At 42.8% G+C, this 27,138-nt stretch overlaps 1 protein-coding gene across 1 annotated transcript in view; it reads left to right on the top strand.

The window, feature by feature from the left end:
* KIF12 (kinesin family member 12) overlaps window positions 1–27,138 on the top strand; it is a 496,125-nt gene that overhangs the window by 349,079 nt on the left and 119,908 nt on the right. Inside the window, exons 15-19 of the mRNA XM_086955175.1 lie at window positions 14,310–14,414; window positions 16,940–17,084; window positions 17,866–17,986; window positions 23,590–23,697; window positions 24,644–24,743. Of these exons, the coding sequence (XP_086811301.1) occupies window positions 14,310–14,414; window positions 16,940–17,084; window positions 17,866–17,986; window positions 23,590–23,697; window positions 24,644–24,743 (579 nt within the window). The remainder of the gene's footprint in view (window positions 1–14,309; window positions 14,415–16,939; window positions 17,085–17,865; window positions 17,987–23,589; window positions 23,698–24,643; window positions 24,744–27,138) is intronic.

The following is a 27,138-nucleotide window of genomic DNA, read 5'->3' as shown; positions in this document are numbered from 1 at the left end:
GGACTGTTAAAGGGTGGTAGTGAGGGAAACAAACATTGTCGCACTGGGCACCACCAACGCTAAAGCTGGCCCTGGGTGTGGCCTCCTTAACACGTGTACCTATTATTGATGGTTCTATGACATAATATTGTGTAAAACAACTTGAAGGTAAATATATATATGAAAGCATACATTTGCTATTCTTAACTACAGATCTACATACTTTGAAATATATTTATTTATTTATATATATATATATATATATATATATATATATATATATATATATATATATATATCTGCGCAAACTCCAAAGACAGCCACTGCTGGTTCTAGCAAACATCAGAACCCTCCAGGCAATGAGGAGACGGACCACGAACTGGATACACAAATGAATTTATTTATCCATGGGTTGAAAAGTAGCGAGGGCAAGACGCGTTTCGGGCTTACAAAGCCCTTGTTCACATGCAACGATTCAAAGTTATTTTTTCTTTTTTATAATGCAGTGCAAGCCCGCCTACCCGCCCTTTCTCTCTCAGGTCACATGATCATAGACATAAACAAAAAGTTTTATACATAACGTAATGTCAAACTCAAAACTATAATTCTTATTTTGTTATTAATGGTTCAATTATTTTCTAGTGCATAACAAATGTAATAATGTTTGAATATTGCTGGATAAATCCAAAAAGCAAGTATCAGCCTATATGCAATTGCACGATGCACAACCTTCTATAGAAACCAGAACTGATTTGGGATAAATCCCTGTGCAAATCATAGCAGACGGTCATGTAAGTACTGACATATATGCAAAAGTTCATAATAATAATAGTATTGATGATAGTATTATGGGTTAAATCCATGTGCAAATTCTAGCAAAAGACCTGTGCAAAATAGCAGAAAGTACAGGATTATGCAATTTGTATAAAACCATTAAGTTGATCGCAATTATTTCATTTATGCGAGGTACATTCAACAAATTGTACCAATTATCGCGACCTTTAATAGAATGGGGGACGGGGTGGTGGAAAAAGTGCAAATATTAACAGTGTTGTTGAATCGCAATCTGCAATTCATGGAGATTAATAAAGTGCATAAGTGCCAATAGAGGGAAATTTAGTTGTAAGGAAAAGGGAAACTAAGTGCTGAGAGTTTATGATGATAAAATTCTGTGTAAATGGTACATATATGTTACTCTAGACACAAAGGAAATCTAAATTAGTTGCCTTTTTGTTAGTCTGATTAAATTCATATATAAAAACTATTAATACCACTATAAATAGATCATCATTTAAAAGTCATAGAAAAGGACACCACATATTATAAATAAGTGTTAAAATAGTTCTCACATCTAAGGTACAAAAAATATATATATACCTAAAAACCCAGTGAAAAAATGTATATATATAAAAAAATATATATATATTTGATAGGAGGAAGCGGAGCAAAAAATTGGAAAAGTGGCTGACAAGGAACTTGACCAGCCACTTTAATTACCATGTATGGACAGAAATATTTACAAGGAGAATTCATGAAAAAACAGAATACCACCCCAGATCACAGGGAACCTGACATATCTGGGAGGGAGAGAGAAGAGGGTACTAACTAGAAGTCTGGATACTGAGAGATATTTATGGTTTACAGCTTTTTAGAGTACGTTTTTACAGAAAATGGCGTAGATCCTCCGTGTTGTTGAGGCCCAGGACGTGTTGTTGAGGCCCAGGATGTGACCGCCAGGGTGGCGGTCACATCCTAATCGCACATGAGGGAACGCCGCAGCCCATGCGGACGTTCCCTCATACTCTGGGGTCGCGGACGGACTCAAGTCCGTCCGCGATCCTAATCGACCCCGATATTTGGAACTACCAAGCCCACTGGGGCATAACACCTACAAACATGAGCTATGGACTATCTTTGTCAACTGAAAGAAGTTGTGAACTGTAGCTACTGTGCCCACTGAGGCGAGACGTTTTCATTTACTTATTTCATGAACTTTAAGAACCGTGTTCATTCGGATATTTTTCACGCTTGAATAGCATGAATCCAATTAACTAAAAAACGGGCTTTATTTTGATGACACGTCAAGCTTGACAGATACTGTTTTTGTGTTTATTGTGAAAGTTATTTATTTCACATGAGTTCCATAAAACAAAAATGTGTATATTATGATTTGCAACCCGGTAACACGATACTGAAAACCTTGTATGCAACAAAGTAACTTTTTCATGTTTATTCGTGATCACGTGCACGTGAACCATGTCTGTATCACTTTAAGTAATGAATGGCCACCAAAACACTTTACCCGTGAGCAAGAGGCGCAAGCTTCGAAACGCGTAGGGTTTGTCCGTGTGCCAATAAATATTTAGCACTTTGAACGAACATTTGGGCCCCGGCTCTGGTGTGTTGCTGATTTATTAGCTCGAAACTACCAGGAGTTTGTTGAAATATATATATATATATATATATATATATATATATATATATATATATATATATATATATATTTATATATCTATATATAACATTACCAATGTTAGAAATCATCTTGCATGTGAGATTTAATATCACTATACCCATACTACCTTTGAGAGTGATGACTATGAATGTAGTATAATCTATTGGTTTGATTATGTGTTACTGTTTAATTACATTTCACTTTCAAGCGTTGTTAACAATTGGTAGAAATATTGTGACTACATAAGCATGACATTTGGTGTGCCAGTTAGAGTTTGCATAACTACAGTACGAGTGATAATATATTGTATCCAAGAGTTTCCTGTGCCCAGCCCCCCTCACCCCTCAACTGTGCATGCCTGAAGGCCATTCACACCGATATTAGCTGTAGGCACAGCCCTGCACCAATCCCTCCATGGGCTGTTCCCAACCTCTCCAGGTGACCAATGCCTACTGCACATGCCCAAAGGCTGTCCCCACCAGGGTTAACCGTAGGGCCTGCCATGCACCAAACCCTTTACACGCAGCAAACACCTGCAGTGCATAGATTTTGGCATCACACCATGGGGTTGGCAACAGAGTCTGGCCTCCAGCCAGGCCCTGTGTCCAAGTCTCAGCAGATGTTCAACAATTGCAGCATTTGTTCATGCGTGTAGGAGATGGCCACACGGCACCCAACCTTTCACAAGCAGCCAACCTCATCTGCAAATGGACTTCAGCATTTGCAGATGGAGTTATCCAAAGGGCCTGGTATGTGGCCAAGTCCTGTTCCTACACCATTGCTTGTGGCCAACCTCCAGGTATGGCTTTTTGCCAAGTAAAACAGTAATGCACTGAATACTTTTTTATCAGCATTCACAAATTTAACATACAATTATCAAATCCTGCAATAAAAAATATTTTTTTGAGAAATGTTATATTGTTCGGAGGGTTACTTATGGACCACAGGGGCCTGGGAGGCATGGTAGGTACACCCTGCTTGCTAATCCCTTTCTCTTATTCCCAACATGGTAATTGGTGCACCATGTTTGGTAAGGGTCCCAATATCTCCTACATTTAACCTCTTCATACCATGATCAGAACACGTTTTAAATGCTAATTTCACTAAAACTACTGAACGGATTTACACTAGACCAAATTAAGTCACTTCCTTTAGTAAAGTTTTCTTTACATGTGTAGTTTGGTGTCATTCCATTCAGCTGTCCTTTCTGTATTGAGGAGCAAAGAACCCTAAGGGTTGAAACTCTTCCTCTGCATCTTCAGGGTATAGAAGCATGAAGCATGAGGTGGTGATGGCATTAACTTTGATGGTTATGTCGATTTTGCTTTCAATGGTGATCCTGAGGTTCTGGACATGGGAGGTGGGTGTTGGTCCTAGCTCTCTTGGCAACCAGATGGAGTCCCACAGTGATATGCTCTTTCCTAAGATCACAATTTTGGCTTGTCAGAGTTCGGCTTTAGACAGTTGGTCTTCATCTAGTGGGCGATTTTAGTCATGCAGGCATCAAACTTGATCTGAGTACTGAGTTGCATGTCATTAGTGTAATAGAAGATGTTGATATCATAAGAGCAGATGATGCTAGCAGGAGGGATCATACATGCATTGAAGAGGGTTGGGCACAGGGAGGATCCTTGCTGAACTCTGCAGATGGGGTTGAAGGCATGTGAAGTGTACTGTACCAGGCAGGCTATCTCCTTCCAGTTGGGCAGAAGCAGATCCATCGGAGTGCGTGCCCTTGGATTCTGATGTAGGGTAGGCATTAGATGGGGATGGAATGGGAGGCTGTGTTCAATGCTGCGGAGAGATCTAGGAGGATGAGGACCACTGTGTCTCCTTTGACTAGACTCATGGGAATGTCATCCTTGGCAACAATGAGGGCAGTCTCCATGCTATTGTTGAGTCTGAAACCTGATTGAGTGGTGTTGAGAAGTTAGTGCTCGCGGAGGTATTCAGTGAGGTGTTTGTTGACGATTTTCTCTTAAACCTTGGCCAGGAATGGTAGTAGGGATATCGGTCTGTAGTTTTGTGGGTTTCCAAACATCTGGGAAGATCGAAGAAGAGGTGGAGGCATTCAGCATAGTGTTGATAGGTTGCAATGCTCTAGAGTAGGAATGGTGGGGGCAGGGGTCCGATGGGGCCCTAAGTGGATGGAATTTATGTTGGCAGCAGTTTCTGCTAGGGTGATGGCAGGCCATCTGCTTAGCATTGGCTCTTTGGGGAAGATCGGGAGGTGTTTGGCGAGGTCTGTTGGGAGCTAAAGTTAAACATTTGTTATCCAGGACCTTGAGACCCTTGGGTAATAAGTGTGCTTTACAAATACAGGTGTTATAATGTTTATGTTGTGTAAATGTTTTATTGCTGAAGAATTGAGAGAGATTGTTTCAGAGGTCCTGTGAGGGAGTAATCATGATGGAGGCGGCCGATAGTGAGATAAAATCTTTCAGAATGGCAAGGATTTCTTTGCTTCTGGAGGTGCTAACCGTGATATGGCCCAGTCTGGATCATTTGGAGTTAGCATCTGAGAGCGCATTTGAATGTGCTTCTGTCTGCATTGTCCAAGCTCATTATCCACTTGCGCTCTAGTTGTTTGCAGTGGTGTGTTATCAGTCTGACTACTCCATGTGTTTGCAGTGGTGTGTTATCAGTCTGACTTACTACATGTGCCAACTAGCCTAGGGTCAGGAATGATCTTTTGTATTGCTGTGTTTAGCGGAGGGCCAGGGAGTCAACATAGGAGGTGATCCAATTATTGAAATTCTTGATAGCTTTGGGAAGGCTGTTGCTGTGTTTGAGTGGTGGGTGTTGAGAATGGTGTCCCAGTTCTTGTCAGTGATGCAGTTCCAGTTTTTGAGGATTAGTCTGGTGAGTGTGTGTGTGAGTTGGACCGGGATGGGGATGCTGAACTTGAAGAAGGCGTGGTCTGCCCCGAGAACTGATGTGGGCTCATCGACTTAGATGTTGCTGAAGTAGGCGAAAAATAGGGTCCAGGAGGTGTCCGGTGATGTGGGTTGGTCCCTTTATTCATTGTGTGAGGCCCAGGCATCCAATGTCTTCAATTAGGGCTCTTGAGTTTGGGTTGGTATGGTCTTCCAAATTTAGGTCTCCAAGTAGGATATAATTGCTATAGGTCTGGCCAGTTGGAACAGCCTTATGGATCCAGATTGGTCCCACACCCTATGCCAAAACCAGCCCAACCTCACTCAATACTTAATCAGCAACATCAACCAATTCAACAAGTGGATCACAGAATGCACAGACTCCCTGGCACCCCACTAACATAACCGCCAGAAGAGAATCAGGAAGCAGGCCAACTGATACACAGAGGAGCCCCGATCAACCAAGCGCTTTTTCAATAAACGAATGAAAAAGGAGAATCAGTCAGAATCCAACCGAAAAGCCACCTTCAGAGTGGCCCTAAGACATTGACACCAATAAATCAGAGGAACCAAGAAGAAGGTCCTAGACGGGCACATAGAACACTCCAACAGCAGCAAAGAGATCTTTACAATTGTCAAGGACGTCACCTCAGCAGCATCTATCACCAACAGTGTCGCTCCTTCCCTGGGTATCTTGAGAACCTATTGGAATTCTTCAACAACAAAATAGTAACTATTTACAACAAAATCAACCCACAGCCGAACATCAGCAGTCTCGCCTCCAACCTACCCACAGAAAGCTCAGGAAATGCCATGAATACTTAAAAATTGATCACTGTGGAAGAAACAGCTAACATCATGAGAACCACCCACTCTGGAGCCCCAACGGATCTTTGCCCCTACCACATTTACCACTTGGGTGTCTTCCTGATCAGTGAAGCACTTTCCAGCATCCTAAACATCTCCATCCCCCCTGCCACCTTCCCAACAGCCTGGAAAAATGCAGCAGTCAACACACTACTAAAGAAACCTTTAGCAAACCTCTACCCCCTGATCTCCTTACTACCATATCCATCCAAAGTCATGGAAAATGGAATCAACAAGTGGCTCGCAGACCATCTCGACATACACCAACTCCTGTACATCAATTAATCAGTTTTTAGACCCATCCACAGCACTGAGACAGCCTGCAGCAACCCACAACCTCAGGATGTTCCTCAACCAAGGAGAAACAACTGCCCTCATCCTGCTCGACCTATTAGTGGCCTTCAACACAGTCTCCCACTTCACCCTGATTAGAAGACTTCACGCAACATGCATAGAAGGACCCACCCTCAACTGGAGCTGCTGCTTCCTCATTGAAAGAACTCGGAAAGTCGTCATGCCACACTACACTCCGAAAGTCAGGAACCTCATGTGTTGGGTCACCTAAGGATCGTCTCTCAGTCCAACCCTTTTCAACCTCTACATGACTCCACTAGTCAACATCATCAGGTTCCACTGCATTAACATTCTCTTATACGCAATTGACACACAACTGATTTTCTCCCTTACGGACAAGACACCCATGTCAAGAACCAACTTTGCCACCTACATGACCAAAGTAGTTCTGCAGGAAGCTGAAAACCTGGCTTTTTGAATAACCTCCAGGGAGTTCTCTGCCTACCTTCCCTCAAGGTACCTGGATACCCTCACAGGTATTGAGTGCGCTATAGAAATCAAAATAACATAATTTGTGATGACCGTAGATTTCAGAAGCTACTGAAAATCCTACAAAACGTTTTTTAGCCTCCCAACATAACTTTGACCAGCGATATCTTCACTAACAATCTTACCATTGTGGCAATCATTCTTCTTGCGGATTATATAAAGATAAGAATTTGCATGCAGATCCCGCCAGATCCTCATTTCCTTCTGATTGGGGGTGGAGTCACCTTTCCCCGCTTCTATACCTTCTCTCGTGCTCTCCACCCTTAAAATTAGCCTACAAAATCTGTTTTATGACCAGTGTACCCTTCAGTTGATGTCAGCAGGAAACAGCTTCCTATCAATGCACAGTTTCCTCATTAACTCAGATAAGTTCAGTTAATCTTTATTTGGTTAAAAGTATCACCAATGAAAAATAGATTGTTGTTAAAATACACTAAATAACATAAAACATGTATAACATTTCAAATGTAAAAAAACAGCATACATTTCAGATTACTCTTAGCTAAGCGTGAATATACATCACATGAATCTAATGCTAACAAGAACTTATGCATTTTCATAGTTTGCTCATTACTAAAATACCACAATTTTATGAACTTTAATTCCACTATTGAAAACATTTATCACGCACATACTTTAATAACAACAATTGAAGATATATAAACCTGGTCTGCGTTGCTTAAAATTAATGATTCTAAGATGAGGAATTAAATGACTTTTCCTAGACTTTTTTGTAAAATTTACAAAATATTATAAAATGCATCGATGATCGAACTGAATGGCTGGTGGTCAAAAGGGCAGTGTGAGAAAGTGCTCAGTCATTGTCCTGGGATTTGAAAACCTACCAAAAAGGAAACTGTGCGTAACGTAAAGTGGGTGAACAAATATCTAGAATGCGGTTTTTCCACAGAAGATAAATAAGGGTCGAGGGGCCCGATGTAGGTGGCCATTTACTGGCCGGTAACGGCCGAATTCGGCCGTTCTCGACCGGTGAATGGGTTTTTGGGATGTAGGGGGCCAATTTTACCGATTCGGTAAATTTACCAAATCGGTAAATTTACTGAATCGGAAAAATACGAATCGGTAAAATACAGAATCGGTATTTTTACCGAATCGGTAACTTCCAGATGTAGGTGGGACTCTTCTGAGTCCCAAAGGCCTTTCAGATTCGGTATTTTACCACCAAATCCAATTGGGTGGTAAAATACCGAATCCAGGTGTGCATGCATATGTGTGCACGCACACCTATGCCATGTGACAGACAGACATGCCCTTAGGGCATGTCTGTGTACCACATGGCATACATGCCTGTATTTGGGGTGCTAGAGGGTGTCAAAGTGACACCCCCTGCACCCTTGCTGGAATCGGTATTTACCGAATCGGTAAATACCAATTCGGTAATGCCCATTAATTGCTATGGGCTTCAATCCCCATAGGAATCAATGGCCATTACCGAATCGGTATTTACAGAATCGGTAAATACCGAATCTAAACGATTCGGTATTTACCGATTCTGTAATACCTACATCCCCCCCCCCTCTATTTTACCACTTCTTAAATACTGAATCGGTATAATTCGGTATTTAAGAAATAGTAAAATAAAATTACCTACATCTAGCCCGAGATGATCTGAAGCTATTAATGACAGATGCGCGCTGATGAACGGCGGCATACATTCTGTGCTGTCTCTCTCTTCTTTGCGTAATTTATAAAAAAGTGACTTCACTTATGTACCTTGGTAATTATCCCAGGATCATAAAATAATTCAGATTTACGATTTTGATACATATAGATTTAGCAGTTTTAACATAATTAAACAACATGATTTTACAAGCATTATCCAGTCCACAGAATAAACGTAGTTTCTGTCTTAGCCCAAACAGAGATTCACAGCAACAAGAGCCGAAGCTTATTATAATCTTCCAAGAAGCTCATCCGTGGTTCTGCATGACAGACGTGGAGCTACTTAAAAGCACATTTAATAACTTTTCAATAGAAACACTTTCTGAAAATCCGAAACATTGGTATAATCCCAAACCTCCTGGAGTATGGGGAGAGGATGTGACCTAACGGCTAGGGGAGTCGACCTCGAAGCTGGGGAACCCAGTTCGAGTCTCGGCATACGGGGAGTGGAGCACCTTTAACAAGCATTTGCAATGCAATAGGTCTTGCATAAGGAAAGTTTGAGCTGTTGGTATTGTAAATGCTAAATATTTTATTTATATGTTGGTTTTGAAATAGCAAAATTAATAGCTTTGTCATTTACAATGCCAATAGTTTTAACTTTCGCAAATGTGACACCTATAGCATTTGTAATGCAATATGTGTTGTATTTGCGTGACTTAGATGTATTGATATTACAAATAACAATGGCTTTTAATTTTTTTAAATAATGAATACTTAAATAAAAGTTATTGTAATTTGTAATGGCAATAGCTTAAACTTTTGTAAATAATTTTTGTGAAGATTATGTTCAGTGTATTTTATTGTGACGAAAATCCAAGAACAGAAGTGAAATATTAACAGCTTTTTGTGACATTTGTAATAAAGCTTGAAACATTGAGAGAACATATTTGAACCAGTTGTTGTTGAATGGTTGCACAGATTGATGCTGTGGTGACGCTGAGTGATGTTGTGGTGGCGACGAGTGATGCTGTGGCGTTCAGTTATGCTGTGGTAGCGCATAGTGATGTTGTGGTGCCCCTGAGTGATGTTGTGGTGCCCCTGAGTGATTCTGTGGTGATGCGATAGAGTCAGTGCGATAGATAGATAGAGTGAGGGCGATAGAAAGAGGGAGGGCGATTGATAGATAGAGGGAAAGCGATTGATAGATAGAGGGAGGGCGATAGATAGAGTGAGGGAGGGTGATAAATATAGTGAGGGTGATAGATATAGTGAGGGCGATAGATAGAGTGAGGGCGATAGATAGATAGATAGAGTGAGGGCGATAGATAGATAGATAGATAGATAGATAGATAGATAGATAGATAGATAGATAGATAGATAGATAGATAGATAGATAGATAGATAGATAGATAGATAGATAGATAGATAGATAGATAGATAGATAGATAGATAGATAGATAGATAAATAGATAGATAGATGGATAGACTGAGGGCAATAGATAGATAGAGTGAGGGCGATAGATGGATAGAGTGAGGGCGATAGATACATAGAGTGAGGGCGATAGATAGATAGAGTGTGGGCGATAGATAGATAGACAGATAGAGTGAGGGCGATAGATAGATAGAGTGAGGGCCATAGATAGATAGAGTGAGGGCCATAGATAGATAGATAGATGGTTGTGTGTGTGGGGGGGTTGTGTGTGTGTGTGTGGGGTTGTGTGTGTTGGGGGAGTTTTGTGTGTGGGTGTGTGTGGGGGAGGTTTGTGTGTGTGGAGTGTGTGTGGGGGTGTGTGTGTGGGGGTGTGTGGGGCATGTGTGTGTGTGGTTGTGTGTGTGAGGGGTTGTGTGTGTGGGGGTTGTGTGTGTGGGGGATGTGTGTGTGGGGTTGTGTGTGTGTGGGGTTGTGTTTGTGGGGTTGTGTGTGTTGAGTTGTGTGTGTGTGTCGGGTTGTGTGTGGGGTTGTGTATGTGTGGTGGGTTGTTAGTGTATGTGTGTGTGGGGGGGTTGTGTGTGTGTGTGTGTGTGGTTGTGTGTGTGGTTGTGTGTGTGTGTGGTTGTGTGTGTGTGGCTGTGTGTGTGGGGTTGTATGTGTGTGGGGTTGTGTGTGTGTGGGGGGTTGTGTGTGTGTGGGGTTGTGTGTATGTGGGGTTGTGTGTGTGGGGTGGGTTGTGTGTGGAAGGGTTGTGTGTGTGGGGGGTTGTGTGTGTGTGGGGTTGTGTGTGTGTGGGTTTGTGTGTGAACTGAGTGACTGACTGAACTGAACTGAGTGAATGGCTTGAACTCTCAGCTTCAGTAGGACTGGAGCAAAAAAAGTAAGATACGGAGGTGCCTGGGCTCAGGGAGGACAGTCTCCTGCCCGACCTCATAAGAGAAGCATGATGAGAGGAGAGCAGTCATCTGGAGCCAGTCCATGCTAGATGTGGGATAATAAAGGAATTGGGTGTAACATAGTGTCATGAGACCTCATTCATGCCAGGTTTTGCAGTGTAGCTAATGATAAAGGCACAGTACCTGCAATCGGGCTAGTAAAACACACTATATTTTACAAACAAGGGAACCCGAAGAGTAGCTAAGGACCACGGGTACCTAGAATGAGGCTAGTGATTCTGGGCATTGTAAATCCGATGTGGCTAATGATTTATGGGCTCGCTACCGGCTCACTAGGTTATAAGAACCGTACTTCTATGACATTCCAAATTACTGTAGGCGGGGGGCACGTAGACTTTTCAAGCCAGAGTGTGATGAGAAAATGTAATAAAAAATAAAAACATCAGAGTTTTTTTCGTTTGTTTTGATTGTGCCGTGTCCGGCCACCCCCTCATTGTGCTTTGGGGGAAGAGGCAATTGGGAAGAGTTGTGCTTCGGGTTGTTCAGCTCTCAGATAGCAGGGTTGGGTTTACTTGAAGATTAATTGCTGCTCCCGGATATCAAAGGCAGAGGTAAAAGTAATCATCCCGCAGTAATGATAGCCATAGCGGGTTTTGTCTTCCTCTGCAGGTGTCCCCGCCGAACAAAGGGTGCCCCTGACACCCCCAACCCCATCCGCCATTGGCTGCGTCATTAAAGTCTCAGAGAGGGCAGGCTGGGGCAGGCGCGCCTCAGCAACGGACCGTGCACCCAAGTTAGGTTGTAGGGGCTTTGCTTTCAAGAGTGACACAAGTGCAGTGCACCGGGGCCCAAGGGTGTGGAGGTGGGGGGGCGAAAGTGTACAAGCAGCAAATATGTGGTACATTGCCCTTGCTTGTAGTGGGCCCAAGGCACCCTGGCTGCGTTACTACCCTGTTGAGGGGCAACTTAGGACAGGGTCAGGATGCGGAAAGGGGTGGGGGAGGATGCCAGCTGCGGATGCTTTGTAGCTGCATTTATGTACCCATTCGTTCAAGGACACCTCCCCCGTGCGGCTGCTAGTGGATCCTTTTCACACCATCATGTGGTGTGAACCCAGGTCTCCTGGGAGTTTGTGAATTCATGGGAGTTGTTGTGAAGGGGCTTGATGTACGTGCATGCATCTTTAAAGTATATCAACTGTGTTTTTCCAGTGCTTTTTCTGTGGAAGGATTTTAACTGTGACGCCACCCCCTCTTACCTCGGTCCCTTGGCCTCAGGGTGGTGCTGTGAAGTGACGAGGAGGCATCTTTGTATAAAGACCTCTACAGCAAGTGAAGTGGCGCAGGCACACGCAGGCCTGCAGCCAATAATTAAAATGTTAGAAAAGATCCTTTACGCCTCTCTGCAAGGCACGAGCTTTTACATCTAGGTGAAATAAAGAATGAATAAAGATCTGCTCTACCCACGGCAGACACCAGTCACTACAACACACATAAACCACATATGCACACAAAAGAACTGCACTCTTGACCATCCACCTCAAACAATCAACAAGTGAATTACTGATGTCGAGATCTTGAAAGTGAGAGGAAATAATATCACTGTTTTCCTGGTCGGAGGTAGCTGACAAAGTGGAGAGATGCAACCACACATGTTGTTATTATTGTAATTAAGTTATTAGTTTAATTTGTTGCATTATAACAGTTTATATGGCGGGAAATGCAACAAGAACTGGGCGAGAAGGGAGGGGGGAATGCCATCAGGATTGGAGGGGGTGACAAATGGTGAGCACTTTGCGGCCCCTTTGATGTTCTCAGTGGCTGCGCGGCTCACTGAGAACATCAAAGCGGCCGCGGAATTGCTCCCAAAGCTGCAGGCGGACAGATGGTGTGAACGCGCCTGGCGCACATGCACTGTGTCCAATCTGCAGACTTTGGGAGCATTTTTGGAAGCCCTACTATACTCTCGCAGAAGCAAAGCATGTGCGTTGGCTTCAGCGAGACCTAAAAAGGGTGATTTTGACAGGTCTGGGTAGCAAAGTTCAAGCTGCTTCTGTTGGGCTACATAGGCTAGGCCTGCAGCCATGTTTTCACTGACACTATAGTGGATTACTTAATAGGTGCTGCAGTTCACAAGCAACATATAACTTTCTGTGCCAGAGGTGTATTTCTTCATCATATAATCCTGCCAGAGACATAGGCTCCAATATTGCAGCAAATTTTGTTCTTTTCTGTTGGATTTATAGAGCACATGGCTACCCAGAGGCTTCCCAGCGCTAGAAAACCATCACAACACCCACTGAATCGGCGTCCAGGGTTGAGAGAAAGCTAGTTTACAAAGAGCCAGGTTTTAAGAGCCTTTCTGAAGGAGAGTTCTAGGTCCATTTGATGCAGCCTGTTCGTCAAGCAGTTCTAAAGCCTGTGAGACAGATGAGCAAACGAACAGCCTCCCCATCTTGCCCTGAGAATTTTGGATACTGTCATGTGGTGGGAATTGGCCGACCTCAATGCCCTACCAGGAATGCAGGGTATGCCAAGGGTTGTAACAGAAGGGGGCATTTGTTGTAAAAGCTTCAATGAGTAGCCCACTGCATGCATCAGTGCCACGGTCTGCATTTATGGAGGACCACCTCAGAAAATACGACTAGCGCTTCTACCAAAATGGTGTCTCAAGATGTGCAAACACTTGATAATGTGCAGAGCAGTCACAAGTTTAAATTCACATTTCAAATTCAAGTATAACTCAAACATAACTTTCACAGTTCCCCGTGAAGCCAACACCCTCTCTAAATACAAAATGGCTAAAAACTTGACGAAACTCTTCAAAAGTCAAACTCCGCTGCTAAATCAACAGGCTGATAGCAGAGTTACAATGCCAGATTATGTCCGTTGCATTGCATTGGTTTTCAGCTAATAGTAGATAGCAAATAGTGGATGTTAAGTTAATTCCTGGTACTCCTGTGGATGGACAACTTCTTGTAGTTTCTATTCTTTAAAGCTGAGTCAGTGAAATTACAGCATGTATGACAATGGTAGGTTAGTCAATGTCGAGGGCAGAGGTGGAGAGACAATGTGACCCTATGAAATTGATAATAGGTCAGATATATGTTTTACTTTATGAGTGTGGGGACGGACCTTCTTGAGGAACTCCGTCGATTACTTGTGGGACTTACCACTGCTATGTTTGGTACCCTTCATAGCCGTGTCTTTGCTCTTTTCTGTTTCATCACAGCTCTCTCCCATACACTAAGGGGTTATTGTTATTTTTATTGATATCACAGTAAGAAGCGTAGGAAAGAAAAGGGTTTCTAAATATATTTCATGCTTTTGCCGCAGGTGGCCTGTGTGTCCCCTTCATCTCGCTGTCTGCCTGAGACGATGTATACTCTGCGCTACGCTAACAGGGCCAAGCGGATCAAGAACAGGCCCATGGTTCATGTGGTAAGGACCATCTTCAAGCTAATCGTTCAGATACTTGTAAAAACAAAGTTATTGTAGTTAACATGAACTTATTAACGAGTCCCTCTTCTAAAGAGGCCCTATTCCTGACATCTTAGCTGTAACTCAAACCAAGTTTGTGGCAAAGCATCTTTGATAGGATACCCCTGATGGGGGCATTCCCACAGGCCAACTGCTTGTTAGTGATTAAGCATTCTCACAAAAGACAACAGATCAGGACTTTTCAGAGTTAGCCATAAAACGTTCTTCTAATCAAGCCCCAGAAATCCCAAATGTTCAAAATCAGTTACTAATAAAAGTTGGAGGTAAATTCAGTATGGGGAGTTCACTGTTAAATACTATGCTGTTCACCTCTACCCCCTGAATCTCCGGCATTTTATTTAAGCTGGGAGTTTATTCTGCTCCTCTGTTAACTTCTCCAAAATCCCGTGATTCATTTTTGTTCTCCTTTGCCCTCTCTTCTGTATGTTTTTGCCCATGTCATGTGGTCTGTGTGACTGTGTCTCTTTCGCCTGCTCGTAATTTGGATATGCGGACTGCCACACTCCCCCCACTTTATGTTTCCAAGACATTGGCTCGCTGCGTGCTGAGGCTACTGGATCCTTTTTTGACACTTGAGCCCTGGCACAACTCTTAACCATACATTTTTCCTGACTATACATGGGTGCCATACTGTGGAAGTGGCTTCAGTAGAAGTGACTGAGAGCACTGCTGGGCCCGGAATTTAAATGCTTTAAGGGGTAAATACCAGATTAATCAATTAGCTTTTTTCCTAATGGGTTCCAAGATCAGGACATTTCCAAAACTTCACTCTAGGTGAGTGATTCATTTCAAATGGAGCCCTGGAGAGACATTTCCAACAGCTCACACCAGGTTCTGTTTTTATGTAATGCTAGGGTTATTGTAAAGTATTGTAAAGTGAGGCAAACAACCAACAGCATCCATTGCGATAACATTTTCTCTCAAAGAGGCCAGATCAGCCTATTCTTGGATCTGACATTGGCTTAGTGTGAAAGTTCGAATCTGAGGATCGCCAAAGAGCATGGCAGACAAAGGCCTTGTATTTGTTGGAGGAAATAAGAAACATGATTGGAAAAAGACTGATGGAAACAGCATGCACATTCATGCCAATAAGCCCGATTTCACCTGTGCATGACCAGCATTGCCAGCTGGATTCAAAACAACTGCCTCCAACTCAACGCCAACAAAACAGAACTATCCATCTTCATAAGCCACACATCCTCATTGAATGACTCCCGGTGGCCAACAGAGCTGGGACCCTCACCCACACCCACAGAACGCGCCAAGATTATAAGCATTATTCTAGGCAGCAAATTTACCATGAAGAATCAGATAAATGCAGCATCCTCAGGCTGCTTCTTCACTCTCTGCATGCTCCAGGAAAGCTTCAAATGGCTCCCCACCAACACCGTCAGCCAGGCTCTCATTACCAGCCTCCTGGCCTACTGCAACTTCCTCTACGTAGGTATCACCTCATAGCTGGTAAACAGACCAGACCATTCAGATCTCGGCAGCAAGGCTTGTCCTCACCCTACAGTGGTGGGCCCACATCACCCCTGACCTCAGAGCCCTTCACTGGCTCCCCATCCACAAAAGGGGCCAGTTCAAAATGCTAACCCATGCCTACAGGGGAGAGGTGTTGGGCCGCGGCCAGGGCGACTGACGCTGCACGCTGGGGATCACAGTTCGAGGGGTCTGCTCAGCACCATGCGACTCTGGGCAATAGCTTGTTTAATCTTCCCAATGGCCCCCAGCGCCGAGATACCCCTTCGGGGGTGATTTGTGTGCTATACAAGTACTGGATTTATATTTCTATTTACAGGGCACAACCAAGGACCAGCCTACATCAAACACAGGTTGAACAACCACCAACCCCTCAGACAACGGCGCTCCGCCTCATTCTCTCTAGACCACACTCCCTGCTTTCACCGAAGCAGGAGCGGGGGCCGCTCCTTCTTCTAGCTTGCCTCCAAGACCTGGTACGGCCTCCCCCTCAACCTCCGGATCTCCCTTACCCTGCAGGAGTTCAGAAAAGGTGTAAAACCCTGGTTGTTCGACTAACTACACCCAGCAGCAACAACCCCCAGTGCCTGGATACCCTCACAGGTGATACGCAGTGCTTTACAAATCCGGTTTTATTTTGTCCTGAGACTCTTTATTTATTTAGCCAGAAATGTCTATAAGTTAGCACTCTCCTGCCTGAATTTGTCCCCTCTTCAGTACAAGCTAATAGCTCTACCCAATACATTTTTTTATCTCCCTCTTTCTTCATTCTAAATGTTGGCATGTATGCATGTATCATTTCAATGAGGAGACGACGTGTCATAATACAGTGTGTGGACTGGTGCTAGGAGTGTGTGAACAACCCCACTGAAAACAGTTCCACCTAAAGAAACTTAGGTTAGGTCATTTCATTCAGAGCAGCAGATACAATGCGAATGACCTCTATTAGTCTGGCAATTTGATATGCATGTTTTAATTTCCAGGACCCAAAGGAAAAACTACTGCGCAATTTGGAGGACGAAATCCAGTGCCTGAAAGAAGAGAACGTCTTTCTCCGGCAACAGCTTCCTCTGGTGGCCGTTCGCAGGCGTGGCTCCATTGACCAGAAGCAGCTCACATCCCATCCAAGTACGATCCTGCCCACGTAACAGCAACCTACAAAGTTGGTATGGACAAATGTCAATAATGAAAAAAAGCCAAGATGGATGCCACATGACAGCCTTTGGAACTCTGAGCTATTGTTCCGATATTTATCGTCAGGAGTTCCGGCCAATACAAAAGTCTGAGTCTTAAGTCCGGGCCCTTATAGAATTCTAACAGATGAATGCATGGCCGTTTTCTTTCTCTGAGGAAAAAAGTGGCAACTCTACTACCAAATGGCATCATTTTGCCAAGGGTTCCTCCTATGTCAGGCTGACTTGACGTATGGTCCCCTTTTCCTCAGATAGGGTTCAGGTGGTGGGGTGTTGTGGACAAGGGGTTAATTGTAGTCTTCTCAGTGCTCGCTGATATGCTCAGCCATTCTCTGTAACTCTCTCTACATAGACACAGTCCCGCCAATGACCACAGGTCGTGGGTTTAAGGGCCACTCACTTATGCATCCCTCCTAGTGACACGTCTGTATGTTTATGCAGTGTCCCTATGTCCTCCGAAGGGAAAAGGCTTCACAGAAGCCCTGTTCTCTTTGCTTTTTGAAGACTGTCTTTCATTAGGCTTAAGTTGGTTGAGATGTTATTTCCCTATATGTTCCTGGGTCTTAAGAGACCATTCTTAAGACCCAGGAACATATATGGAAAAAATCTGGAAATGGTAAAATAATAAAGTTTGATTCCTGTTCGAGTGTTGGGTGCAATTGAGGGGCCAGCCACTGGTTCAGGTGAGATGAACATGTCTGTCCTTTTCACTGCAGAGCTCCTCCAGAGGCACAGCGAGAGCAGAGAGGGTGGGTCCGAGGAGCTCTCCAGTGGTGGCCTGGAGCGGGGTCTTTATGGCATGCTGCAGGAGTTCCTGTCTGAAAATGAGAACCTCAGGTACGGGTGTCCTCATTTAAGGGGGGTCTCTTCTAACTTTGTCTTGGAGCTGCCAACTCCGGCTTCTTACCTGTATGTTTTTTAGTCCTGAAAACTGTGAACGTCTTTTTCTGCCTCAGATGCTCACCTCGGTAAGTCTTTTTAGGCCTCACCTACCAACTGCTTTAGCTCTCTGTTGTTGAAGACGGTTTAGAGTAGCAGGTGGTGAGAAGGGTGGATCAGAATGACAGACAGTGGAGACAAGGTTAGCAGCAAGGGTAGTTTAGTAGCGACAGGTTTAGTAAGAAGATTGGAAACAAGGGTAGATTAGAGTGACCGCTGGGGCTAAGAAGTTTAGAAACAAGGGTGGTTTAGAATGACAGGTGACCATAAAAAAACTGCAAGCAAATGTGGTTTCGGATGATAGGCAGTGGTGGTGAGTAGGTTAGAAATAAAAAGGTTTAGACTGACAGGCAAGAGTGCGAAAATTAGACAAATATTGTAGAGCAGTCCTAGTTAAATAGACTGAGGAGGGACAGAAGAGGATGTTGCTACTAATGAGAAAAAAAGTCAAAGAAATTGGCAAAAGGTGCCATGGAGGAAGTGGTTTAAAATAGGTCACTTAAGGAGCAAGAGTGTTAAAATTTTTCTATAAAAATTAGGAGAAGTACCATTGGAATAAAGGAAAGCTGAAAAGTAATATAAGAGACTCATAGTGAGTGAGCATTGCAGAGCAGTTGCTGGCTGCTGTCCATTGGATCTTCGAGTATGTAATACTTATGAATGAAGGACACGTTTAAAGCTCATGTTCCCTTATGCTTTGTCTTCCCGCTGTCTGTGTTTCCCCTGAAAGTGATGGATAGTAACCTGGAATAAAAGTGGGATCTTCCCTCATTAGGTCTCATCCTACGCAGCGCGCATGCGCATCATAGGAGGAAACCTAATGCCATTGGTCCCCTTTTTAAGCCACAACAGTGCACGCGTTCCATTGCCTTCAATGGCAATGCGTGCATGTGTGGCTATTCCCTTGCGGGCTCGAGCGCTGACACCATATGTTTATAATTAACTTGCAAACATATGGTGTCAGCGCTCGTTCCCGTAAGGGAAGCAGGCGCAGTACCCCTCCTCTCTCCCTCCCCCCTGCTGTCAGCGCAAGGCGCAGCATGCTTGTTTGTTTATGTCAGTCCACCCGGGCACAAGCAGGCACCCACTTCTGTATTTTTGCTGCGATCAGCTGAAATGACAGAAGTGGATGCCTGCTTGTGCCCCGGGGGAACTGCAGGACACGAAAGGAGGAAGGAGGAGGGCTTGCCTTTATTTAAGGTAACTAACAGCAACAGGGCTTTCAAAACATGAACCTAGCCTGTAGACAGCTACTGTGGAGCCCAACCTAAACATTAGTAATGTGGGCAAACATGTCTGTCTCTCAGTGTCTCAGATCTGTATGGAGAGGGGTGCTCCGGACGAAAGCACAGCAATTTCTGCATGCAACATGACTTCAGGAATAATTTGTTTGATGTGGATCACAGAGGCAGAAATCTTTGGAGTTTGCCATGGGGAATGCATATTTTGTACAGCTCATTGCTGCGTCGTGCTGTTTTTTTTTATTTTTTTCATTTAATTTGTTATATAAATCTGTATAAATATGTCAAACCGGTAATTCAGTTGAAAAATCAGTTTCGAGGAATTATTTTCACATTCAACTGGTAAAAATGCGTAGGACCGTTTGCCATCTTACTTTATATGCATAAGGCTCGCTCAGTGGTCTACTGCAACCTGCACATTTCTCGATAAAATCTATTTCCGTTATGAGGATTTCAAAAAAGTACACTCAAGTACACATGACAGTATGCCGCGAAGCTACCAGTGATGACCCACAGCATTAGCGTGTAGATATCCCCTGATGCGCAGGTGTTTTTTTCATGTTCAGACAAGCCATGCTGCGTGTTTAAATGGTGCATTCTATTACATAATTGAGCAGGCGCAGAACAAGCGGCCTCTTAACACCCGCTGCGGCTGTTTGCCGCTGCGCACAAGTGTGTGCAGCTGAGTTGACAAGGGGCTAAGGATGCATAACGACATGCCCCAGTCGATCATCATCTCATCCACCCTGAAACAATCCCACAATCTTGCTCTTTTTGAGTGATCATCCTTGTATCATAACCGATTAAGGCCGCAGTTACTTTGGATTATGCTTAATCTAACCTTTATCCGTTCACATTTTCACCTGCAACGCAAGAGGCCCAGAAGTCAATTGCCGGGGCATAATTTACAGTGATACTGATCTTGCCTTCCACGCTCTAATTATCTGGATTAAGAATAACACTTTTGAGTAATTATTTTCACATTGGATAAACATTAAACTTCCCCGGCTTTATCGGAGCTCTTTTCCTAACCTGAAATAGATCTAGGCAGGCTTAGGCGAACATAACTAACAGCAGTGACAGCTTAATCTGGAGACACTCTCTCACAGACACTCTCTCACAGACACTCTCACAGACTCTCACACTCTCAGACACTCTCACAGACTCTCACAGACACTCTCTCAAAGATTCTCACAGACACTTAAAGACTCTCTCACAGACACTCTCTCACAGACTCTCATTGACACTCTCATAGACTCTCACAGGCACTCTCTCAGACACTCTCTCACAGACTCACACTCTCTCACAGACACTCTCTCACAGACACTCTCTCAGACTCTCACACAGACTCTCTCTCACAGACTCTCTCTCACAGACTCTCACAGACTCTCTCTCATAGACACTCTCACACAGACACTCTCTCACAGATTCTCACAGACTCTCTCACAGACTCCTCCCACAGACACTCATTCACAGACAATGTCACAGACACTCTCATAAACACTCATAGACACTCTCATAGACACTCATAGACACTCTCACATACACTCCCACAGACACTCTCACAGACACTCTCTCACAGACTCTCTTTCACAGACTCTCCCACAGACACTCTCTCACAGACACTCTCTCACAGACACTCTCCCACAGACCCTGTCACAGACACTATCATAGACACTCTCATAGACACTCTCACGGACACTCTCACAGACACTCTCACAGCCACTCTCTCACAGACTCTCACAGGCACTCTCTCACAGACACTCTCACAAACACTCTCACAGACACTCTCTCACAGACTCTCACAGACTCTCACACTCTCACAGACACTCTCTCACAGACAATCTCACAGACACTCTCACAGACACTCTCAAAGACTCTCACAGACACTCTCTCACAGACACTCACTCACAGACACTCTCTCACAGACACTCTCACAGACTCTCAAAGACACTCTCTCACATACTTACACCCTCTCACAGACACTCTTTCACAGAAACTCCCTCACAGACTCTCACAGACTCTCTCACAGATTCTCACACTCTCATAGACACTCTCACGGACACTCTCACAGACACTCTCACAGCCACTCTCTCACAGACTCTCACAGGCACTCTCTCACAGACACTCTCACAAACACTCTTACAGACACTCTCTCACAGACTCTCTCACAGACTCTCACACTCTCACAGACACTCTCTCACAGACAATCTCACAGACACTCTAACAGACACTCTCAAAGACTCTCACAGACACTCTCTCACAGACACTCTCTCACAGACACTCTCACAGACTCTCAAAGACACTCTCTCACATACTCACACCCTCTCACAGACACTCTTTCACAGAAACTCCCTCACAGACTCTCACAGACTCTCTCACATACTCTCAAAGACACTCTCTCACATACTCACACCCTCTCACAGACACTCTTTCACAGAAACTCCCTCACAGACACTCTCACACTCTCTCACAGACACTCTCACAGACTCTCTCTTATAGACACTCTCTCACAGACACTCTCAAACAGACACTGTCTCACAGACTCTCTCTCACAGACTCTATATCACAGACTCTCTCACAGATACTCTCACACAGACACTCTCTCACAGATACTCTCTCACAGACACTCTCTCACAGACTCTCACAGAGACTCTCTCACAGACACTGTCACAGGCACTCTCATAGACACTCATAGACACTCATAAACACGTATAGACACTCATAGACACTCAAAGACACTCTCACATACACTCTCACAGACTCTCTCTCACAGACTCTGTCTCACAGACTCTCTCTCAGAGTCTCACAAACACTCACACACAGACACTCACTCACAGACACTCACTCACAGAACTCACTCACAGAACTCTCTCACAGACTCTCTCACAGACGCTCTCACAGACACTCTCTCAAAGACTCTCTCTCACAGACGCTCTCTCACAGACTTCTCTCACAGACACTCTCTCACAGACTCTCACAGACACTCTCTCACATACTCTCACAGACACTCTCTCACAGACACTCTCTCACAGGCACTCTTTCACAGACAATCTCTCACAGATTTTCACAGACATTCTCTCACAGACTCTCACAGACACTCTCACAGACTCTCACAGACACTCTCTGACAGCCACTCTCTCACAGACACTCTCTCATAGACACTTTCACAGACTCTCTCTCAGACTCTCTCTCATAGACACTCTCACAGACTCTCTCTGACTCTCTCTCACAGACTCTCTCTCAGACTCTCTCTCACAGACTCTCACAGACACTCTCCCACAGACTCTCACAGACACTCTCTCACAGACACCCTCTCAAAGACACTCGCTCAGATACTCTCACAGACTCACTCTCCCACTCTCTCTCACTGAGTGACTCACTCTCAGTGACTGACTCACTCTCTCTCACTGACTGGATCTCTATCACCGACTGACTCTCTCTCACTGATTCTCTCTCACTGACTGACACTCTCTCTCACTAACTGACTGACTCTTGCTAAAAGACTGACTCTTGCTAAAAGACTAACTCTCACTAAAAGAATGACTCTCGCTAAAAGACTGACTATCGCTTAAAGATTGACTCTTGCTTAAAGACTGACTCACTCTCACTGACTGACTATCTCACTGACTCACTCTCTCACTCTCATTCACTCTCACTGGCTGACTCTCACTGACTGACTCTCACTCTCTCACTGACTCTCACTCTCTCACTGATTAACTATCTCACTCTCACTGACTGACTGACTCTCTCACTCACTCTCACTGACTGACTGACTGACCTTCACCCTCCTGTTATTTATGCCCTCCATAACAAAAAAACCCCACAACAAGCAACCATTGGGACAGGCAGATACAAGTTGCCAGCATTGAAAGGACAAAAAAACTCAAGACATTATTTTTAACACTTTTTTAATATGGATGTTTAGTTGTACATCATGCTTTTTGGTCATATCTAAGGTAACAAAAATGCTCCTGACACTTGTTTATTATAACTTTTCAGCATGCTGCAAACTTCTGTACAACACAGCTTAAAGACATAGGTAAAGGTAATATCTATTGCTAAGCACTTATAAGTTCCCAAAGCCGAGACCTATTGGCTATGCCAATGCTTGTTTTTTCATGCTACCGTTTGTGGTCACTTCCCTGGGATCAGACTTCAGACTGCACTGTTGCTTGCAGTCCAGGATCAGACTATAAACTGCTGAGCTGTTTTCTGTGGCACTCTAATATTGTGTCCCACTCCCACCTTTCATTTCAGGAGAGAAAACTTGGTGCTGATGAACAGTAACAACAGCGCAAAAAATGTCACTAGAGCCCTAAGCCACGAGAATGATCAGCTGGTGAGGAAATTGGAGGAACTGGAGAGGTGAGACTAAAGGACCTGGTGGATGAGTGAAAAGAAAGTAGCATGGTGTGAGGTGGGCTCTAGAGTCTGAGGGGCATATTATCAAGGACCGGTGTTAAAATTATTGCCGTTTTATCGGCAGGAAACTGCTGATAAAACGGCGATAATGGGCTTTATAATACGCCCTTGTTAATTTCCATAGAAGCCCATGTTAACATCAGAACATGGGCTTCTATGAGAATAAACAAGGGCGTATCATCAAGCCCATTATCGCCATTTTATCGGCAGTTTCCTGCCGATAAAACGGCGATAATTTTAACACCTGCCCCTGAGTTTGTTTACTAAGCTGATGGTGAGATCTATGCATTCACTGAATAAAGAAGGTATACGTATGGGCTGTGAACCTGAGGATTACCATTATGAATCATGTGTGGACACAGTACAGTTCCTTTAGGGTTCTCTCAAATGTCCCTCAAGTATAGAACACTGAAATGAAGTAGGAAATCTGTTTCGTAAGAACAAGCGGAGATTTATTTAAGTAGGATAAGTTCACTCCGGCCACCACAAGTCCTTGTTCACCCATCCTGGTTCAGCAGAATCCATTCAACATTTGACATTTTATATGCAAAGTATAATCTTACATTCTTACAATACTGTAAACAATATAACAAGATACTACAAACTACAAACACACATGCTCAATTGAGAACAGTATTGATTGTTGGGTGAAACAAGATATGACAGTGGCGTAGGGCACCGCCGTCGGGGGCACCAGAATGCTGCTTTAACCAAAAAAAGGATACCCTGTGCCTTGTGTGTCTGTGCCAGTGTGCATGAGGGCGGCAACATTTTTATCATATTCCACTATGTCATACAGAGTAGCATGAATGACTCTTTCCTGTGATGACTCTTCTGATGGGGACTCATAGTCGCTTAATGGTTTGTTATTTCTCTTGTTCTCTTGTAGGGTTCTCTCCTCCTCTCCAACAGTCAGTAGCCGCAGCCTCTCTGGAAACAGTCAGTCCTTGCGCATCTCTTCTCCAGACACTTCTGGACACTGCATGCCTGTAAGTGACCATATTCCTTTAGATCACCTTGTTCCGGCAAATGAATGAGTGTCTGATAATGACCATACAAAACAGCATGTCACACTCTGCTCAGTGAATACTGTGACTACAGCCAAACTCCATGGTAGGGCACGGCTCCATTTGTAATGGGGAGTAATGGGAAGGAAAATTTGCCTAGCCTTCGTGCTGGTAAGTTTCAATTCTATTAAGGACTCGGAGGCTTGGATTATGCCTTCTTCCTTCGCTTTATTTTCCACAGCAGCGAAAAAACAACAATACAAAACTACATTTCCCATGAACACTTGGGAAAGAAAAGAGAGTCTTAACATGAGTCCTTTAACTATGTCCGCACTCCTGCCAGCTCCCATAATGCATCAGCGCTGGTTCCTCTTTCTCTTTCTTCGCGCGAAGCACACGTTGAACAGTTTTCATGCATCCTGTTTGGGACTGTCATTTCCTGCAAAAGAAATGACTGAACCCCCGAGCACCAATTCCAATACATCAAAGAATGCTTTCACAAATGCGGTATACAGACATAATATTGAGTAAAAAATATAGAATTGCACAAATATCGAAGTAAAAATATAGAATTGACAAAAAATCGAATGGACAGAATATAGTGGTGAAAAATATAGTTTTGAAGGTAAGTAATGTAATATCGATTTTTAAAATATAGAAAGATAAAATATCGAAGTATATGATATAGTTATTAAGACATTTTTTATAATATCGAATTTTTTAAAGTGTTTTTTTATGTTATGTTATTCAATTTGTGCGTAATTTAATTCTGTAGCGGGTTGTGGGTTTATAGGGGAATAGGGTGGGAAGTAATTTAATTGTAACTAATTAAATATGTTAATGTATTAGTTGGTATTCATTTTGAATTAATTGCTAATTAATTTTTAATTGGTAATTAACTAATTTTTAATTGGTAATTATTTCTTATTAATTGATTAATTGATAATTATGTTAATTTAATGATGTTATTTTCCATAGCGGGTTGTGGGTTCATAGGGGAATAGGGTGGGAAGTAATTTAATTGCAATTAATTAAATATGTTAATTTATTTATTGGTATTCATTTTGAATTAATTGTTAAATAATTATTACACTGTAATTAATTAATTTTTAATTGGTAATCAATTTTTAATTGGTAATTATTTTTTTTAAATTGATTAATTGATAATTATGTTAATGTTTTGGTAGTGGATTGTGTGCTTATTTGGGAATAGGGTGGGAGGTAATTAAATTGTAATTAAAGAAATCATTTTTATTTATTTCTTGCTATTGATTTATTGTTAATTAATTGTTAATTGATAATTAATTTGTATTAATATGAAATTAATTTGAATAACTAATATTTATTTGTATTTTTAATTGATTAATTATTACATAATTTTAAATTTGTAATTTATTTTAATTAATTTTTTATTGGTATTGATATTTAATTTATTGGTATTAATATATAAAATCTTTACTTTCCCTACTGTTAAACTCACTAGAGTGGGAATAGTAATTTTTACCCCTACACTATCCAACGCTTCCCCTACTGTTGCACTCTCTCCAGTGGGAATAGTAATTTTTACTCCTATGCTATCCAACGCTTTCCCTACTGTTGCAACCTCTGGTTTGGGAATAGTAATTTCTACCCCTACGCTATCCAACACTTTCCCTACTGTTGCACTCTTTGGAGTGAGAATAGTAATTTTTACCCTCCCGTTATCCAACGCTTTCCCTACTGTTGCACTCTCTGGAGTGGGAATAGTAATTTTTACACCTACGCTATCCAACGCTTTCCCTACTGTTGCACTCACTGGAGTGGGAATAGTCATTTTTAACCCTACGCTATCCAATAGTACAAATATTGTATATTATTAATTAATATTATGTTAAAATATATATATATATATATATATGTGTTAAAAATTAAATTGTATGTTTTTTTAACTTAAATTAATTATTTAATAATTATAACATTATTTACGTATTTTTAAGTATGTTTTAGTTAATTATAGTTATTATTTCATTAATTTTAAATTACTTTTAAGACATTTAAAAAAGTTCGATATTTAGGCTAACTATATTTTTTTAAACTATATTTTTGATTTGATATTTTTGTACTTACCTGTATGTAGATAGGAATTGGATATTTTTGTATTCAATATTTTAACTTCGATATTTGTGTCTGTCTATATTAGTGTAATCGATATTATGTCAGTGATCTCACAAATGCATCAACGGCAAAACAAGCTGAAACAGTTCAGAAAATGGATTACTTACAACCATATGGGGAGGGTCCACTTCTTCGAAGTCATTAGGAGGGATAATCCTCGCCTCCGAGTCCTTAATCGAATTGAAACTTACCAGCACGAAGGCTAGGCAAATTTTCATTCTAT

The sequence above is a fragment of the Lissotriton vulgaris genome, chromosome 2_1, assembly GCF_964263255.1.
Source record: "Lissotriton vulgaris chromosome 2_1, aLisVul1.2, whole genome shotgun sequence".
Taxonomy (NCBI): Eukaryota; Metazoa; Chordata; class Amphibia; order Caudata; family Salamandridae; genus Lissotriton; species Lissotriton vulgaris.
Note: the sequence above shows the minus strand (reverse complement) of the source record. Positions and strands in the feature narration are given on the sequence as shown.